Consider the following 14,356-nt stretch of genomic DNA (forward strand, 5'->3'; position numbering starts at 1 on the left):
TAACTCTAAATTGTAAAATGGGCTAGAATGTAGGCATCTTGCTGGAGGACGCTGTCTCCAGGACAGTGGCTTTCTCTCTCCAGGAAAAGGACTTTCTCTATGGCGCACATGTGCCTTCCCTCAGTGAGACATTTGGAGGTGCCTGACACCCTGAAAATCCTCATTTCTTTGCTTACTCAAAGCACTGAAACCGATTCCACCTGCTCTTAGGGAGTCATGGTTCTGCTTTTATCCTGAAAGCTGCATGTTTCTCCTTTCTTAGCACAGAATATCTTGGGTATTGGGAGGAATTTGATGCTAATCTTGACTCTGGGCAAATTTGTAAACTAACTCAAAGGTTTTTTTTTAAAGACCCTCAGGCCTTCTTAAATGTTTCAGACTTCTCTTAAGATGAAGATTTCTTAACTTGCAATATATAGATAATTTTTAGAAGCAAACATGAAACCCTGCAGATTGTTTGTAATAGTCTGTAAGTGTGGATACTTTTCTGGGTAAAGATTTCTTAGTTTTGATTAATTCTTAAAGGTATTATACTTCCCTATAACCTGAAAAACAACAACAAAAGAGAAAGGACCAAGAGTTTGGGCCATAGTGGTCAGGTTTTGTGCCCGGGGAACAAGGCACTCGGGGGTGGGGGTGGATTGTAGTAGGAAGGCAAGAGTTTGGATTTAGAGATGTGGCACTGGAGGTGACAATGAGCCACTCAGATGGGGATGTTCAGTAGGTAGGTGGAGCCATGGTGGTGGCAAGTGAGGGCACACACCCAGATTTCGGATTCATTGGCACAGAGGTGGGAAATGAATGCATAAAAGCAGATGAGCTTTCAGAGCTGATGGCTGAACCTGATCTAGGAAAGGCTGATCCTGATTCTTGGGGAGCATCCATACTGAGGGAGCAAGGGGAGGAAGAGGTGGCATTAGAGGGAAAGTAGGAAGGGCAGTGAGCGTGGTGAAAGAACTAGGAAAATAACACAGGCAAAAAGTAGCAGGAGAGAATTCTCCTCGAATAACCAAACTGCAAAATGAAACAGAGATGTTCAAGGAAATGGTGAACGACATGGAAGGAAGGTTTTGGTCTGGAGATCACTGATGGAGCAGCACTAGGTCCATCTGGAAAAGCTGTAAGGGTTTCTCTGTTCACATCTGCATTCTCTGGGGATGACTGTACTTCTGCTCTGTGCTAGATGCCATGCTAGGTGCTGGGGCATGACAATAAGTAAGACACAATCCCATCTTTCAGAAGCTTCTGGGCTCTCACTGGGCATGGGTGTCCAGGAGTAAACTATGATATGAAGTCTGAATAGTGTCCAGAGAGGGTGCACAGGGGAAGTGGTTGATATACCCAGAACAGCTGAAGTCAAATGAAAGAGATGGGCTTGTTTTCAGGAAGTACAATTGGTGGGTCCAAGAATCTTGAAGCATGGACCTGCCTGTGCTCCGTTACATTCTAAAACTGACTTATGCATTTCAGAATCACATGGGCACACACACACACCAACAATGCCTTGGACAAAAACCATTTTTGTTACAGAGATTTAGTAGGTGATGGTATAATATTTACAGACAGACACAAACAGAAACAAATACAACATATGCCTTACTTTCTCTTGCAGTGTCTCTGTCTTTTAAAGATTGAAATTTCTGCTATCTGAACAGGTTTACTCCTGGGAGCTTCTATTTTAGAATGGTTTTTGACTTTTTTTTTTTTTTAGATGAAGTCTTGCTGTGTCCCCCAGGCTGGAGTACAGTGGCGCAATCATGGCTCACTACAACCTCAACCTCCTGGGCTCAACAATCCTCCTGCCTCAGCCTCCCAAGTAGCTGGGATCACAAATTTTTAAAATTTGTTTGTAGAGATGGGGTCTCACTATGTGGCCCAGCCTGGTCTTGACCTCCCAGGCTCAAGGAATCCTCTTGCCTTTGCCTCCCAGAGTGCTGGGACTACAGGTGTGAGTCACTGCACTTGGCCTAGAATTTTTTTTTGGATCTCTTCAACATGCTAATCTTGTTAAACATGAATATTACTAAGCTATTAAGAATTTTGGAATTAACCACATCAGTGATTTATTCAGTAAGAGCAGTTACAAGAAGGGAATGGATAGTGCTGGCTAGGAGCCACACTTACCTGGAGTCAGGCCCTTTCTCCACCATTCATCAGTTTGGTAGTCACAAGTGAGCTACTTAAATTTTTGAACCTGTATCCCCATCTAAAAGGGTGATTTAATCATATTTACCTGACAGAGTTATTGGAATAAATAATGCATGAAAAGTACCTGGCATATAGTAGGCTCTGTGTTACTACAGTGATGACTATTGATAATAAAAAAAATTGTCTGAGGTTATATTTGCAAATCAGGCCAAAATTAATAATTGAGAAAATACTCAAACAATTTCTGCAAAGAATTCGCTGCTATTAAGGAGCCCAACAGCAATTTAAGAACATGAACTTAAAGTCTTGGCAAATTACATATTGCCATCAGCTAACTTACAGACAGCATCCCATAGGCAAATGAGCAACTTCCACTTCACATCTTTGAAATTTAGACAGACACAGAGGGTAGAAAAAAAGTAGTTTCTGCATCATATGCAGCTTGAATTACCCTGAAGAGGAAATCAAATTATTTACTTGAAAATTTGTCAATGTTGTATTATACTTCCAGAGTCACACTTGCTCCTTGAAATTCCTACACAGAACTCCCTGATTTTGAAATCTGGATACTGATCCCAGGGCAACAGCACATGGCTGTACAGGTTGTCCACTGCACAACTCCAGGGGGTGTCAATCACATAGACTGTGATGAGGAAGGTGCCCCTAGTGTGCAGTGCATCCCTGTACAATCAAATCCAGCAGCCCTATCTGAGAGGCTTGAAAACTTTCCTGATGAACATGGAGAACATGCAATTCAACAAATATTTATTGCGTATCTATTATGTATGAGACACTGTTCTAGGTTCCAGGAACACAAGAATGATCACAACAGACACAGTCCCTATCCACATAGAGCTTATGTTCTAGCAGAGTGGAGGAGCGAGACAGATAATAAATCAATAAACAAATTAGCATCTCTCATATCAAATGCTGGTGTTGGGGGAGCAGTAAAGCCAGGTAAGAAAGAAGTGGGATCCCAGCAATGGCGGAATTACAATTTGAAATAAGTTGGCAGAAAAGCTTCATTCACAAATTGGCATTTTTAGTGAGAAACCGTAAGGACCAGGAAACATGCTGTTTGTGTGGCTGAGGCAAGAGTATTCCAAACAGAAGAAAGAGCAAGTGCAGATGCCCTAAGGCAAAGCCTACTTGGCATATTCAGGGGACAGCAAAGATGCTGGAGTGGGTTGGAGGGGGTGGTGACGATAGAAATGAAGTCAGGTGGCAGGAGGGGGAAGCAGATCTCATAGGGCCTAGGCAGCCTTTGCAGTGTTGCTCTTTACTCTGAGTGTGGTGAGAAGCCACTGGAAGATCCTGAACAGAGGAGTGACATCATCTGATGCAGGTGTTAAAAAGGATCTCACTGTCCTTGAAATGATGAATTTTTATTACAAAAGATTACGCCTAAATTTCTAAAAATTGTCTAAACAATTTTCCCCCATACTCTGAGTGTTTTCAACCAAAATTAGCAATCCTATTTTTAAAGTTGTGTCCCTTTTTAAAGCTGAGTGTAAATTCAAATGTTTAAGCAAATAAATACTTCCTGAAAGTGGTAAATACTGACATTTTTAGTCTTAATAAGCATTAATGTTACTTTATGTGCTCCCTTCCTGATGTTCAATTTACCAAATGGTTCAGATTAATTCCTATCAATTACAGGAAGAAAGAATCTGGAAAGAAAAATCTCAAACATTTTAGCTATGAGAGAAAGCGTTTCATGGATCTAAAAGCATCAGAGACATCGTTAACGTGGTCAAGGCCTCTGCTCCAAGGGAGACGATTGCTCATAAAACAGTTTGCATTTTGTCAAGTTAACCTAAGTTGTGGAACACAGCATTCTGGAATGTGACCTGGCCTTTCAGAAAAATCGTTAAACAAAGTCTACTGTTCATAATGATCCTGAAACTTCCAAAAAAAAATCACAGCTGCTTCCATGCTCAGTGTTTTACATAAAATACAACAACAAGGTATGCGAAAAACGCACAAATTTCACAGTAAGAACTGTACTATATTTTCCAAAATGTCTTCTATAAATGCATTTATATATGTATGATTCTCATGCCAAAGAGCTCAACAAATCACTTTCCACCAACAAATTTAGTACATACTTATGGAAAAGTTTACTCATATTTGTAAATAACATATAACAACAATAAAAAAGACTCCGATTGACTTGTCCCCATACTGGCAGTCCAACATAGATTCCTTTCACAGTTATAAATAAATACTTCACAGTGTTTGCACAAAATATGTTGTAATAAATAACAAAAATATTGTGTCCCCCAAATCTTTTTTCTTGTCGTGGCTAGTTTGTATAATTGAGGTACTATCATTCACACAGTTGATTCTTAAAAGTTTGGACTTGTTAAGAGTTGGGCACAAGATCTTGCCTTTAAAGCTAGTCATCAGAATCAGTGGCTATCCTGGGATACTTTATTATGAAGGGAAAGAAACTAATATTACCAGGTCCTGACTTGTTCAGCCCTGGGCTAAGTATGTGGGATGCCACAGGTCAGGTAGTCTTTGAAGTAACCTTATGAAGTGGGAATTAGATCGATTTTATGTAAGAGAAAACTGAAGCCAACGAGGTAAAATAGCTCGTCCCAAGTGACGAAGCTTGCCTAGGTCCCAGCCAGGCTTAGTCAAGCCCTGGTCCATCTGATTTCAAAGCCCTTGCTGCTTCTCTCTATTGTACACTGGCTCCAACTGCACACTGAGTTCTCTCTGTTGCACACTGAGCAACAATGTCTTTTTTTAATCGATTATGAAATAAAGTTAAACAGCTTCATCATTATCATTGTCATTATTTTTCTTTTTAGCTACTATTTTTTGAGTGCTTTTCTGATTGGTCTGTCCTGCGGAAAGAGTTTGCAATCCTCACAAGAACCTTGTAAGGTGACTCTGCCAGCGTGTTGCTACAGACCGTACTTACTTCAGCCAGTTTCTCTGCTGAATATCCTCCTTTTACTGATGAGGAAACCAAGTCAAAAAGTCATAAATGACACATCCAAGGCTGGGAAGTAGTTGAGCAGGTATTTAGACTCAGATCTGTTTTACTCCTGTGCCTGTGGGCCGTTTTCACATTCTTTTCAGCTGGACAGTTTTAAAAATGTATAATGTTGCACTCATTAAATAACCTGAAATTCTACAATCTGAAAAGGAACTGATAACTTGAGGCACTATATAACTATGCTTCAACACCTCAAAAAGGTTCCATCAGGCACTTCTGAAAATGATTTGTACAGCCTTTTTTTACTTGAATGGTGTTCAACATTCTCACAACTTGGCTCATGTTTTTATGCTGAACACATGGTTCATGACCCTTTATTCTGGGGGCTGGATTCCGCAAACAATTGTGAATCCACAGTGATGTGATGAATAGCAAGGATCTAGGCATTGTTGCCTAGTTGATATTCATGAAATACTTCGCCTTAATAGGTCGGGAATTATTTTCCCCATATTTCTCTAATTACATTAAAGAATATAAGGTTTTTTAAAAACTGGCAAAAAATGTGATGTTTAATATGAAATATCCAACTAGAGAAGGCTTGGATTAATAAGATGGAAAAATCGGGGATGACCTGAAAAATTAATTTATCATCACTGACCTGTTTTCATATCTTGAAGCTTTTATGATCTAGTTTTAAATCTACACTGCTTTTTTTTTTTTTTTTTTTTTTTTGAGACAGAGTCTCTCTCTGTCACCCAAGCTGGAGTGTAGTGGTGCAATCTCGGTTCACTATAACCTCCGCCTCCTGGGTTCAAGTGATTCTCCTGCCTCAGCCTTCCAAGTAGCTGGGATTACAGGCACGCATCACCATGCCCTGCTAATTTTTTGTATTTTAGTAGAGACAGGGTTTCACCATGCTGGCCAGGCTGGTCTCGAACTCTTGACGTCATGATCCGCCCACCTCAGCTCCCAAAGTGCTGGGATTACAGGCATGAGCCACTATGCCCGGCCTGCACTGCTTTTTCATAGTGAATGTTTCTATTGCTGATAATCACAGAGGCAAATACAGACTTGGTTTACTTTTTTTACTAAAGGCAAAATATACTAATATATAACTATGCTTGTACTGTTATAGTTTATATAAATTGTGATTTATCCATCTATTCATTTCCATTTTAGGTAAAACAATTCATCATTTTAAAGTCTAGTTTAATAAACTCTTTATGATAAAAAGGAATAAAATAGGAGTAGGTATTGATGTAGATTACAGATCTATTTTGTCAAAATTTTACCCTTAAAATACTTTTTTGTTGGGTCAGAAATACATTTTCCTGCTTTGAGTGTATTGACAAATTTTCCCTTTAAGATACATTAAAATTTAAATATATAGTTTGAAGTCTTATAAGAATTATAAATTTTGACTTATGTCTTACGAGACATAATTTTTTACTTAAGACAAAATTGTCCTAAAGGACAACTCAGTCTCTTTAACACTCAAGAATAGGCTAGGGCCACTATTTTGTAAACTAACAGCTGTGTAATTTCTCAAATGATGTCAAGAGCATTGATAGACAATTTTCTTAACTATTTGGTAAACTTACTGAAGTCTTGCAGAGATGTAAACACTGAGCTCTTTTAACCTATGTGCCTTATTTATTGCTCCTGGAAACAATATGATTATGACTGTAGGACTGCCCTAGACAATCTCAGATTCATAATGTTAGGGCTGAGTACACTCCACAGCATTATGGGTTAACTCATGCCACTTCTAGATCTTTCATTAAATTCTATCTTCCTAACTCCACCCAAATCAGTATATGACTCAGATGCCTTGAATCTCCAAAAACGTATCTTGAAACAGTCTGCTGGAAGCCAGCTCTCTTCTGTGGACTCCATAGAAATGTGTTCACTGTCTGTTCCTCCCACAAGGCATGTGTCCCCTTCTTCTTGCATTGTGGATACTTGCTGATATACTATATTTTCCCTGCCAGAGAGTAAGCTCATCAAGGGTGCCATCTGAATCACTTTAGTTTCTTTTGTCATATAACTCACATGAAGTAGATTCTCAAGTATTGAGTATTGAATGTGTACTTAATAATTTCTGTTAGCCATGACACATTTTCAAAGAAGGGTTTCAGGAAGTACCCGGTCAAGAAAAAAAAAAAAAAAAGCCATAAGAATAGAAAACTCTTTAAGAGCTAAGTCAGAATAACTGGCACTTAAAAGTGACACATTCAATTTCTTCACCTTTATATAACCTCCAGAAGATCAAATGTTGATAAAATATTTATCTTCAGTTGTCACAAGCCAGACTTTGATTTAAAACTCTTGGGTACATGAATGTCATGCCAGGCCAGAAATACATCATCATGTATTTTTAATTTAAACATGGGTATGTAAAAAATTTATATATGCCTGATATGAAAAAATTTGAGTGAAAATCTCCCAACAGTCACCACAAACAAGAAAACAGAATCTAAAAGCAATTTTTAAACTTCTGTAAAAGTGCAATGAAAAGCCTTCTGCTTGCAAGTCCAATGTGGTATTGAAATGACACATAAAATGCATTCTCTTACCTTTAGGGAATCAAAGCAGGCAATTACTCTTCCATTTTCAACCTGACAACTTTTGGGGGGATGAGCAAATTTGCATTCTTCATCGGAGCGTGAGCATGTTCCTCTTTGAAACTGTCTGCAGACTTCTAATGTCAGCCATTTTGTATCTCTGACTGGGGCAACGTTCAAAGCCATGGTGATAAAGTAATTTGGGCTGTTTGTTTCTGTTAAATGATGAAATCAATCCAAGTTCTAATGATTCCAAAACTACTGTTGTGAAAACTCCCACATGTAAGTCTGAAGGTGAGTGATAAATTGCTTAGTGAAGTCCAATCCAGGGAACAGGATGATGAGAGAGTTTATGGACACGCAATCACTCATCAATCAGTATGTCCCACTTGAAGATGGCGGGCCACAATAAAAGCACGCTCAGTGTCATCTCTGGCTTTCAACGTCTGAGTCTCTTGGCTGTTTTGCAGATACACCTGTTTTTAATAAAGTGACTTCAATTTCATGGCACTCCTTGGGAGAATATTTAATGCTGACGCTCACAGCTATTGACGATGTTAGAAAATAAGACACTCAGATGTTCATATTTTAGCAGGATGTTTTTCTTCCCCCTTTTTGAATTCTGAAATTAAGCAATTGGCAAAGTCAGACAACTGAGGTATCTTCATCCACTCGTAAGGTCAGGGTAAAGTGTACTTGACAGAAGAGCGAGATGTGAATACAAAGAAAGCTCCCAGGCTGCAGTTTCCAGCAAAAGTGACTTCACACAGGCACTTCTAAATGATAAACCTGCAAAACAGAAATGAAATATCAACCTTTATGCAAACTCAATGAATCAACACTTCAACGAACTTTTGAACTCTTATCTAGAATTTGCAAAAGCACGGTTTAGAGCTTTGAGCTTTGACTACAGTGAGAAAAGTTATGCATTAAAGAAAAAAAAAAGAATACGCAATGGAAACCGTATTGCAGAATTGTCTAGGCAGCAGTCCAAAAGTTAGGAATGACTCAAACAGATGAGTGTGGCAGACACAATAATTAGGCCTTCTGAAACAATCCCATCTAATGTGCTTAATCGCCAAAACAGTGTATTAGGACGGTGGCTTCCAATTAATTTCACATTTAGGCCATTGATTTTATTGTTGGGAGTGCTATAAACAATTATTTGGGATGTGTCCCTCCTATGTGATAAAGATATTGTCATTTTGGATGAAGTGTGGGCTCTTTCTTCTTTATGTTCTTCCTAGTTTACAGAGATGTGGACTTAGAGATGGGTAGGTAGGATCCTCTTGATATTTTTTCTCAGGTGTCTTAATATTTCCTCTCCACCATGACTTACCTAATGTTTATCTTCCTATTTACTCTGCAAGCATTCACAGGGCAAAGACTATTCTTTGTAGTTTTCATTTCTGTATTCCCAGTGCCTTAGTCTATGGTGTATATTAGACCCTCAAGAAATATTTATTGACCAATTTAACTGATGACTAAATGCCAGGAATGTAAATTAGTTTTAGTTGAGTTCAGTTTAGTTTTTAACTGAGTCATAATCTAAAAACGCTCTATAGTATGGAATGCTGGAGTTAAAACACATGACTACAACAAAAATATAGTCAGTAAGTTCAGATGTCTAAAATAAGCACCTTCAGTTTCTTTTAACTTTTTCAAGGGTTATGAAATCACTGAACATTAAATTACAGTTACTGGGATAAGCATGAATAAAGGACTAAAGTCCAGAAGTTGATTATTTTCATAAATTGCATATGCCACAAATGACCTTACATACTTGCTGAGCCTTGATGTCTTTCTAAAATATTTATACCTGAGAAGAACTTAATGAAGACTGGAAGTAGATTATTTTAAATTGGCAGGTATCAAATAAGTTCAGAGAGCTAAATATATATATATATTTATTTATTTATTTATTTATTTTTTATTTTTTATTTTTTTTGAGATGGAGTCTTTCTCTGTCACCCAGGCTGGAGTGCAGTAGTACAAACTCGGCTCACTGCAATCTCTGCCTCCTGGGTTTAAATGGTTCTTGTGCCTCAGCCTCCCAAGTAGCTGAGACTACAGGTGTCTGACACCACGCCTGGCTAATTTTTGTATTTTTAGTAGAGACAGGGTTTCGTGGTTTCATCATGTTGACCAGGCTGGTTTCGAACTCTTGACCTCAGGTGATCCGCTCACCTCAGCCTCCCAAAGTGCTGGGATTATAGGCATGAGCCACTGTGCCCAGCCCACAAAGCAATAATTTTTAAGTGGTTCACAAGTGTTCCCTGAAAAATTATGTCCCCAAATCAATTAAGTTTATTTAACCCTGGGTAAACCAAGCCAGACGAGCTTCCTTGCATTAGGGCTTTTTTATTCTTTTTTTTTTTTTTCTTCTTCTTCTTTGAGACAGAGTTTCATTCTTGTCGCCCGGGCTGGAGTGCAGTGGTGTGGTCTTGGGTTACTGCAACCTCTGCCTCCTGAGTTCAAGTGATTCTCCTGCCTCAGCTCCCCAGTAGCTGGGATTACTGGTGCCTACCACCATGCCCAGATAACTTTTGTATTTTTAGTAGAGGTGGGGTTTCACCATGTTGTCCAGGCTGTTTTCAAACTCCTCGCCTCAGGTGATCCACCCACCTTGGCCTCCTAAAATGTTGGGATTACAGACATGAGCACCGCATCCGGCCTGCCACGGGGCTTTTCTTGGCTGCTGTGTCTGACGGGTCCCTTATAAGGGAGAAGCTACAATAGTGTCTCAAGCTTATCTGATGATGGAACATTTATTTAAGCAGGACATCTCTTGGGACTGGTAGGAAATGCTACTTTATCCCAATAATTCTTTTACATTTGAATAAAAGTGTTCGCATGAGTTCTAATTGCATGTGCATTTAAGGAAGTTGACAATCTTGAAAGCTATGACACATAGCAAACTTCAATTATAAAATATTTGAGGGATCCAGGCAGGCTCCTGCATGTCTGTTTGGCAACGCTGTGTTCACAGAAGCTAATATCAGTGAGCTTAAGCTAGGGAGCTTAAGAAGATGAGTTTAATAACCAAATTTAATATGGGTTGGGTTTTATAGACCAGCCTGGACTTGTATCTTTATTACCTCAACCTGTACCTCTGGCTTCCATGGAGAACAAAGGATGAGGAAAGCAAGGGACAAGGACACATTTCTGCCTGCATCAAGGGAGATGAGGCACCAATGACAAGGGTATTTCAAATGATGCGCTGAACACACTTAGTGTTTGAAAAATATTACATAGAGTCCCCAAGTCCTCAGTAGCAGGCCCCAAGGTAGATGCTGAACCCCAAAGGCAGCAGAGTCTCCCCCAGGGGCTCCCATGAAGGAAAAGAAAGAGGTAAACGTAGGTACTGTTACATACATGGCATGAATAATTACTCAGATGTTCCTAAAAGTTCTCCAGGAGCTATGTTTCCAATGCAGTTCAGTGAATGCTATACATTTTTATTCTTACTTATAGGTAAGAAGCCTTTTTCACTCTCCCTGGAAGAAATACATTTTTTCCCCCTGGGAGAATCCCCATTTCAACTTACTATGAAAATCCCACTAGAATTCAGGTGATCAGACTCTACCAAGATACATTTGCTTAAAATTAAGTATTTATTTGAATTTACAAAAATTGTATAGGATTATTATGTACAAATGATATTTTGAAATACGTATGCATTGTGGAATAGCTAAATTGAGCTAATTAACATATGCATACTTAGCATTTTTTAGTTGTGAGAACACTTAAAACCTCTAAGTGAGATCATGCCCTATTTGTCTTTAAGATAAACTGGCTTTTAAAGGCCGGGATGGCCTTCCTTACACCGTATACAAAAATTAACTCAAGATGGATTAAAGACTTAAATTTAAAACCCAAACCATAAAAAACCCTAGAAGAAAACCTAGGCAATACCATTCAGGACATAGGCATGGGCAAAGACTTCATGACAGAAACACCAAAAGCAATTGCAACAAAAGCCAAAATTGACAAATGGGATCTAATTAAACTAAAGCGCTTCCGCACAGCAAAGGAAGCTATCATCAGAGTGAATGGGCAACCTACAGAATGGGAGAAAATTTTTGCAATCTATCCAACTGACAAAGATCTAATATCCAGAATCTACAAGGAACTTAAAGAAATTTACAAGAAAAAAAAATCGTATCAAAAAGTGATATGAACATACAAAGGATATGAAAAGCGCAATGGATATGAACAGACGCTTCTCAAAAGAAGACATTTACATAGCCAACAAACATGAAAAAAAAGCTCAACATCACTGATCATCAGAGAAATGCAAATCAAAACCACAATGCAATACCATCTCATGCCAGTCAGAATGGTGATTATTAAAAAGTCAGGAAATAATAGATACTGGCGAGGCTGTGGAGAAATAGGAATGCTTTTACACTGTCGGTGGAAATATAAATGAGTTCAACCACTGTGGAAGACAGTATGGTGATTCCTCAAGGATCTAGAACCAGAAATACCATTTGGCCCAACAGTCTCATTACTGGTTATGTATACCGAAAGGAATATAAATCATTCCACTGTAAAGACACATGCACACCTATGTTTATTGCAGCACTATTTACAGTAGCAAAGACATGGAATCAACCCAAATGCCCATCAATAATAGAGTGGATAAAGAAAATATGGTACATATGCACCATGGAATACTATGCAGCGGAATGAGATCACGTCCTTTGCAGGGACATGGATAAAGCTGGAAGCGATCATCCTCAGCAAACTAACACCGGAACAGAAAACCAAATACTGCATGTTCTCACTCATAAGTAGAAGTTAAACATTGAGAACACATGGACACAGAGAGGAACATCACATACAAGAGCCTGCTGGGGGTTTGCGGGGTGAGGGGAGGGAACGTAGAGGATGTGTCAATAGGTGCAGCAAACCACCATGGCACACACATACCTATGTGACACACCTGCACATTCAGCACATGCATCCTGTTTTTTGTTTTTTTGTTTTTTTAGAAATAAAATAAATAAATAAATTTTTAAAAGTTGGGTAGGCTGGGTGCAGTGGCTCACGCCTGTCATCCTAGCACTTTGGGAGGCTGAAATGGGCCGATCACTTGAGGCCGGGAGTTTAATACCAGCCTGGCCAACGTGGCGAAACCCTGTCTCTACTAAAAATACAAAGATTAGCCTGGCAAACGCCTGTAATCCCAGCTACTTGGGAGACTGAGGCATGAGAATTGCTTGAACCTGGGAGGTGGGGGTTGCAGTGAGCTGAGATCGTGCCACTGCACTCCAGCCTGGGCAACACAGACAACTCTGTCTCAAAGAAACAAAAAAGAGCAGGTGTACCCAAGCTTTCTGATGGCCAGAGTCACTTGTACAGCAAAGATATTTCGGAAGGAAAGAGGTGTGCATTATATCACAGGTACAACATACTGTTATCATAGCCTCTCATGAATCCACTCTTTCTCCCAGCTTGTTCTTTGTTCCTTTCCAAAAAGCTATATGGCTACTGTCAGCATAGGCACCTGTACCAAGGAGTGGGTACAGGCAGGCAGATGTGGGGAAGAGGGAGAGAGCCACTTGAGCTAGGTTAGATGGGTCCACCAAAGAGAAGAGCAGTGGAGGGTAAGGATGCGCTGGACCACATTTTGGCATGGCCATCAAGAGATGGGACTGAGAGATATGCCAACATATAGACTTAATAGAATATTGGACTCACTAGCCTGCCAGTTGCTGAGAGGAAGGGGCATGTGTTAGACTGTGCTGTTCAAGGCAGAAATCACCAGCAACATATCAATCAAGCACCTGAAATGAGGCAAGTGCAACTGAGACTCTAAATTTTAAATTTTTATTTATTCTTAATGAATTTAAATTTTAAAAAGTCACCCTTGATTCAGTCATTGGAAAACTTTTTAGTGTGATTGGACTAAGTTGAGCATATAAATTTACTTTTTTAATTTTAAATTTTATGAAACCTACGTACAGATGGAGTACTGCCAATGAAAATTTAGCATCCAAATTCAGATGTGCTCTAAGTAGAAAATACACACTGAATTAAAAAATACATGGCTTGTAAGAAGAAAAAGAATGTGAAAATATCTTATTAATGTTGTTTCGTAGTTACTACGTAGTGAATTATTATTTTTAATATATTAAATATTAAAATTGATCTCACCTGCTTCTTTTTACCACTCAAGAATTCAGAATTATCTAAGTAGCTCACATTCTATTTCTACGGATGGTGCTGTCTTAAGGGCTTTTGCATTTCTTCTATTAGTCAACAGGACTTCCGGGAGTGGTAGAAAGTCCTAAGAACTAGCTTCCAGCCTTCACTTTGCCAAGGTGTCTCATCACATAATCTTGCGCAAGTCAATTTCTTTGAGACCCACCTTCTTCATCTAAATATTGATAATAGTTCCTGCCTATATGTACATGGTTGCTGCCATGAAAGACAGATTATAGTGGAAATATAAAAGAACTCGGTGATTTTTAAAAGTTACTATACCAATCTGTATTAACAAAATCTACTTTCAGGCTTCGTCTCTCTCTACAATAGTTTCATATGATGAGCAGCATTAGACCTGGTGTAGATCTGCTCCAGCCACAGAGTCTGAGAGCAGGGAGGTGCCTAGAGATCAATGGTCTGACTGCATAGGAGTACCCGGACCTCTTATCTGGAGAAGGCTTCACTTCTCACATCGCCTTTA

General features: G+C 39.1%; 1 protein-coding gene across 8 annotated transcripts in view; it reads right to left on the reverse strand.

Annotated features, from left to right (window-relative positions):
* MBNL2 (muscleblind like splicing regulator 2) overlaps positions 1 to 14,356 on the reverse strand; it is a 180,205-nt gene that overhangs the window by 119,140 nt on the left and 46,709 nt on the right. For all 8 annotated transcript variants that reach the window (XM_033177400.1, XM_033177403.1, XM_033177404.1 and 5 more), the window contains exon 2: positions 7,675 to 8,451. In XM_033177400.1, coding sequence (XP_033033291.1) covers positions 7,675 to 7,848 — 174 coding nt within the window. In that variant the 5' untranslated portion in view covers positions 7,849 to 8,451. The remainder of the gene's footprint in view (positions 1 to 7,674; positions 8,452 to 14,356) is intronic.

Source organism: Trachypithecus francoisi, unplaced genomic scaffold (genome assembly GCF_009764315.1).
Source record: "Trachypithecus francoisi isolate TF-2019V2 unplaced genomic scaffold, Tfra_2.0 Lachesis_group18, whole genome shotgun sequence".
NCBI classification, from domain to species: Eukaryota; Metazoa; Chordata; class Mammalia; order Primates; family Cercopithecidae; genus Trachypithecus; species Trachypithecus francoisi.